Source organism: Frankliniella occidentalis, unplaced genomic scaffold, assembly GCF_000697945.3.
Source record: "Frankliniella occidentalis isolate FOCC.00 unplaced genomic scaffold, Focc_3.1 Scaffold5, whole genome shotgun sequence".
NCBI classification, from domain to species: Eukaryota; Metazoa; Arthropoda; class Insecta; order Thysanoptera; family Thripidae; genus Frankliniella; species Frankliniella occidentalis.
Window position 1 is genome coordinate 2,446,897 of NW_026267135.1, and position 4,939 is coordinate 2,451,835.

At 58.9% G+C, this 4,939-nt stretch overlaps 1 protein-coding gene across 1 annotated transcript; it reads right to left on the reverse strand.

Annotated features, from left to right (window-relative positions):
- Window positions 1-965: 965 nt before the first annotated feature.
- Window positions 966-3,550, reverse strand: LOC113210849 (uncharacterized). The gene is made up of 5 exons (XM_026429017.2): window positions 3,325-3,550; window positions 2,967-3,037; window positions 2,519-2,843; window positions 1,922-2,098; window positions 966-1,735 (listed from the first exon to the last, which is right to left on the reverse strand). Exons 1-5 carry the CDS (start codon window positions 3,454-3,456, stop codon window positions 1,181-1,183), a joined length of 1,260 nt encoding a protein of 419 aa, XP_026284802.2. The 5' UTR covers window positions 3,457-3,550; the 3' UTR covers window positions 966-1,180.
- Window positions 3,551-4,939: the final 1,389 nt, after the last annotated feature.

Below are 4,939 nucleotides of genomic sequence, written 5' to 3' on the forward strand. Positions count from 1 at the left end.
CACTCTTCTCGCTCACACTCTTCTCGCTCACACTCTTCTCGCTCACACTCTTCTCGCACTCTCCTCTCGCTCGCTCTTCTCGCGCACTCTTCTCGCCTACTCCTGGCCTGGCGGCTCCCGATTCGGCTCGGCCGGGCTCGGCTTCAGCTTGCAATATCAGTTGGGGCATATCGGCACTGTGACGCCCAACTCGGGGGAATGACCAAAGTTGTAGTTTATGCGGCGGGTGACGCGAGCGGTGCTGCTACCGCTACCACTGCCACTACGGCCACTGTCGTACGGCTGCTACCGCCCAGCCGTTTGGTCCTATCGGCTTTCTCTTTGTACAGTACATATCAATGCACTGAGAAAAATATTTCTGTCCGGGCACTAAACGTACGTCTAATGCTCCCGACTTTTGTCCTAGCTCAAAATGAGATAGTGACCTGCCATTGAGTTTTAGTGCTGTGCTCTAAATTTTCTTTGCCTGGGATGCTACGTTTAGCTCCCAGCGCTAGACGTATAGTGCAACGAAAAAACGTCGATCTGGGGACTAAACGTATAGTGCTGAGACAGATTTTTTTTCTCAGTGTGTACACACTCTTTCCTTCCCCAGCATGGGACCTTTTGTACCTTCGCCCCATGTACTGTCCATCTACCGCCAAACTGGCGACAAGCCATTTAAAAAGGTGAGGCATTGTCATTAAGTCTCACACACACTTATGCCCCCCATCAAAAAGATTAAAATAACAAAATATGTATTCCGGTATTCCGTCTAGGAATTGATAATTCAATTTTGAGACCGGAGACCGGCATATACTGTTCTTATGTGCCCCGATATCTAGAAATTCTGAGTAGCGTCTGAAATACAAAGAAATGAGCCAAATGTTAATGTGTTTGCGAGCTGAAGCCGTTCGCCAGCCAAATGGCCAGGCTCCAGTGAAGCAACCAGATGAGGGACTGGAGAGTACAAACTAGCCGAAACATAATCATTGCTATTATTTATTTTCTAGTTCAGTGTGGAGTTGTATTTTCCGAAGAACACGTCTCCTTCTGTGCACTGGGGACTGTCTGACAAGATTAACTCAAAATGTTTTTCATTGAGGTCTTCTGAATCCATTCATCACCTGTAGGTACTCATGTCGCGCCTCCGGCCTTCCTTCTTTAAGCTCCATTTTGCAGCGGTGGAACTGCAACGCCGCTAGACCTCTTCCTGCCCCACGCTGTCACACGTGTCGCACAGCACCTCGGCCCCGGGCAGCACCCGCCGCACCTCGGCGCGCTGCTCCCTGCAGGCGGCTGCCTCGTGGCTGTAGCCATAGCTCCCCGACCTCACCAGCACGAGCCTCCTGAGCGCCCGCAGCCCGCTCTGCTGCAGCAGTGAGTGCAGGTCGCCGCAGCTCCTTGGCCACAGTTCATCCCCCGCCGTGCCCACCACCAGCACCAGCTCCTCCAGCGTGCCGCCGTGCGCCCGCAGCAGGGACTGTGTCGTGGCGCGGGGGAGGTAGTGCACCCTGAGCCACTGCAGGCCGGCGTGTCCCGGCGGCAGCGCGGGCAGCTCGGGGGGCTGGGCGCGCAGGGCATCATCACCATACACGTCCAGCCTCCTCAGCCGCGGCATGGCGTGCGCCGCGCGCAGGTGGGCCTCGCGGGGGGACATCACACTCAGCCGCTCCAGCGAGGGCGCGGCGCGCTGCAGCAGCTGGAGGCTCCAGGCGGGGTCCATGTGGCACCACACCTTGACCAGCCGGGTCACCTGCAGCAGAACAGAGTCACTCTCAGGGGCTGTCAGCGGGCCGCAGTCTGAGCCAGGCAGGGCGGCGCGAGAGACTGAGCCACAGCGAGCCGCCACCGCGAGCGTCCCTGGCTGCCGCTGAGCTCCAACGCTCCTCGGGCGCGGCCGCCCGCGAGGCTGGTCGCCGTGGTCCGGCCGCACACTCACCCCCGGCGCTGCTGCGAGGAGGGCCGCCTTGTCGTGCTGCCGCTCACTGGGTCCGGTGTAGCTGACATACTCCACATCCATCTCCCGCACCGGCCGCGCCTCTGGAGGTGCTGGGCCTGGGGCTGTGGGCGGGGGACTCGCGGCGGCAGGTGGGGGACCCGGCGCTTCAGCCCGGCTCTGTAACAGCAGCAAGTATGGAAGAGATACTTAAAGGCACAGGTTTAAAACAGAACTTTCTCTAAGGTGGTTTACGCGCACGAAAGGTCTAATTGCAAATTCTTAATTTTTTGCGAAATTGTTCTGCATTGTAATGTGCATGCACGGTAGGCCTACACGACTTGAAACCAGGGAAGTTTTTATCTGCGACAGTATATTGATGGTCAACCGTGCAACCACAATCGCACACTCAACGCACTTGTTTATTCGTCGAAATACACATTTTTGTGAATCTTGTCTCGTGACTCAGAGCAGACGCAGGAGCGGGCGGATTCGCCTACTCAAGGGTCTATGGCGCCTTACGGGCAGAGCGGGTAGGCCAACCCCGGCCAACCTGTTATTCCTCTGAGTCGCCCGGTACTCGAGTAGCCGCACACATACCTTGGTGAGGCCGGCCTTCGCGGCCACCAGCAGCCACATGAGCTGGGTGAGGGGGTCCTCCGTGTTCCCCACGTTTCCCGTCAGCTCGTGGCTGCCGGCCTTGAGGGTCAAGCTGCAGGACTCTGCAGTGAGCAGGGTGAGGGCCTGGACGACCTGCTCTCCCTGGCAGTGGTCTTGCAGGTCTACCAGCTGCCCAGGCGCCTGCTGCAGCGCGTTCTGCAGGTGGCGCCTCAGGGCCCTCCTCTCGGGCAGAACGTCGTGCTCCTCACCCCAGCAGCGGGCCGCGGCGGAGGCGCGGCAGTCCGAGCACCAGCCGCGGGACGGCCTGTCGAGGAGCAGAGTGGTGACTCAGCGGACGCCCAAACCCAGTCGGCCACAAGGTGCAGTCAGTCCTCTGCCTCTGGTGCGGTAGTGGCCGAGCGTTTGCGATCCTAGATAAGGAGCTCACCTGTCTGGTCGCTCATGCAGCCCCAGGAGAGCAAAGTTGATGATGAGTGCATCCGGGGCGACCTCGAACTCCTGGGAACGATTCAGTATCGTGGTACGTCGCCCATCAAAAAAAAAAAAAAAACCTTGTTATTTGTGCATTGCACTTGATTTTTCGTGTACTAGATTATTATTCAAAGGCATTAATACACTTGTTTTGGATCAAATTACAATCCCTATGCTCTCAAATCGAGAGCAGTGTCCTTGACTAAATGAAGTACACGCTTGTCTGTGTGTGGGCGAGCCACGCATAGCGCATATGGCCACACAAGATGACGTTCCGTTTGAAATCGGACGCTCGAAGTTCACGGCGGACTCACCCTGCGGCACGTCGGGCACTCCTTCCTGTCACTCCGCTGGAGGCACCGCAGACACACGGTGTGCCCGCACGGCATTATCTTGGGCACGCGCTCCACCTGGTTGTAGTCCTCGAGGCAGATGTCGCAGTCCATGGCGGCGGTGGGGCTCTGCTCTGCTGGTCTATGGTCCTGACGGTGGCCGAGTCTCGGCCGTTTCTGGCTGGGCGTGCTGCCGCGTTTGCTATCAGGCGACTGATAGCGATGCTCAGATACTCGGGCCGCCTCGCCGGACGCGAACTTAAGAGAGATAAAGCCAAGGTATTCCCCCTTTTCCTAAGATTTCCCAAAGACAACTCGGCGATGCGATGGCATCATTGGACCAGCCTTCACGTAGTCACCAGGTGCATTGCGGTTTATTGTATGTAAATACTAGTATATCAAAGGTATCTATGAATGTCCTCCCTGGGGAGGAGACGCGCAGCGTGGCCGTGGCGTGCCCTGCTCATGCTCGAGGGCGGCGGAACTTCTTTACCCGCGCTTTCCTTGATTTGTTAGACTTGCAGAATATTTCTGGCCTGCGTCCCAGCAGCAGAGGCCACCCGCCGAGATCAAGTTGTTGTGCCTAGCCGCAGCAGCTAGGCCATGGGCCTATCCCCCCCCCCCCACACACACACACACATACTAAAACCGCCACTGGGTCGGACCGACTGGTGTCGAGGCCAGAGTTAGGAATAGCCCTCCTCGTTTGGAGATGGCGTGCACTGACCTACGTGTTCACAGCGCCCGCCGCGCCCCGCCACGCCCCGCCACGCCCCGCCACGCCAGGTGGGCGTATATCATACGACTGCTTTGGCGGGCGGCCAAAGTGCAGCTGCCAATGGGTACAGGTCGCTAGCGGCCCCCGCGGCGCCCCCCTGAGAAACTTACAGGTTCACACCGCGAGATTTATCCCGTGTGCCTGGTCACTCCCAGCTGTTCAGCTCGCGCGTGTGTGTGTGTGGGGGGGGTGCTTGCGCGCGCGTTTCAAACGGCGCCGTTTGGTGCCGCGAGGTGTCTCTCTATACCCGATGATGCCACCACTAGCCGAGGGGGGGAGGGGTGGAGGTGGAGGAGGAGGGGTGGTTGGGAGAGAGCGGCAGCAGGGCAGCGCGAATCAGGTCAACGCCGAATATCGTGGTTTAAGCAGCTATGTGGCAGTCGTAGAGCAGACACACGGGCAGGCGGCCAACAAGAGAGAGAGAGAGGGGGGGGAGGGAGTGGGGAGTACAGGGCATTATGTGCGAGAAAGATAATGATAAGACAGGCGGAAGCTTGGCTGCGAGCTGCAAAGGGTCGGACGGGGAGTGGCCATATCCCTGTCCGCTCCAGCACACTGCTGGCGGATCCGCCGCACTCCGTGCCCCTCTCTCTCTCTCTCTCTCTCTCTCTCTCTCTCTCTCTCTCTCTCTCTCTGTCTCTCTCACACCCCGGCACCTGCCGCCGCCAGCTGCCCCCATACAGAGGCGCGAGTCCGGGGGCATTCTATCGTGCCCCTGTCCCACCCGCCCTGGGCAGCCGGACACCCTCTGCTACCGCTCCGGACCGACCCAAGTACTGCGGTAGCCCGCCCTTGCCCCTTGCCCCACCTCCTACAAGC

Excerpts from the sequence above, each read along its gene's own strand:
- LOC113210849 (XM_026429017.2), bottom strand. The coding sequence starts at position 3,456 with ATGGACTGCGACATCTGCCTCGAGGACTACAACCAGGTGGAGCGCGTG. Across the intron at positions 2,844-2,966 it reads CTGCATGAGCGACCAGACAG|GCCGTCCCGCGGCTGGTGCT; the intron begins GTGAGCTCCTTA and ends GCTCCTCGACAG. Across the intron at positions 1,736-1,921 it reads TCCTCGCAGCAGCGCCGGGG|GTGACCCGGCTGGTCAAGGT; the intron begins GTGAGTGTGCGG and ends GTTCTGCTGCAG.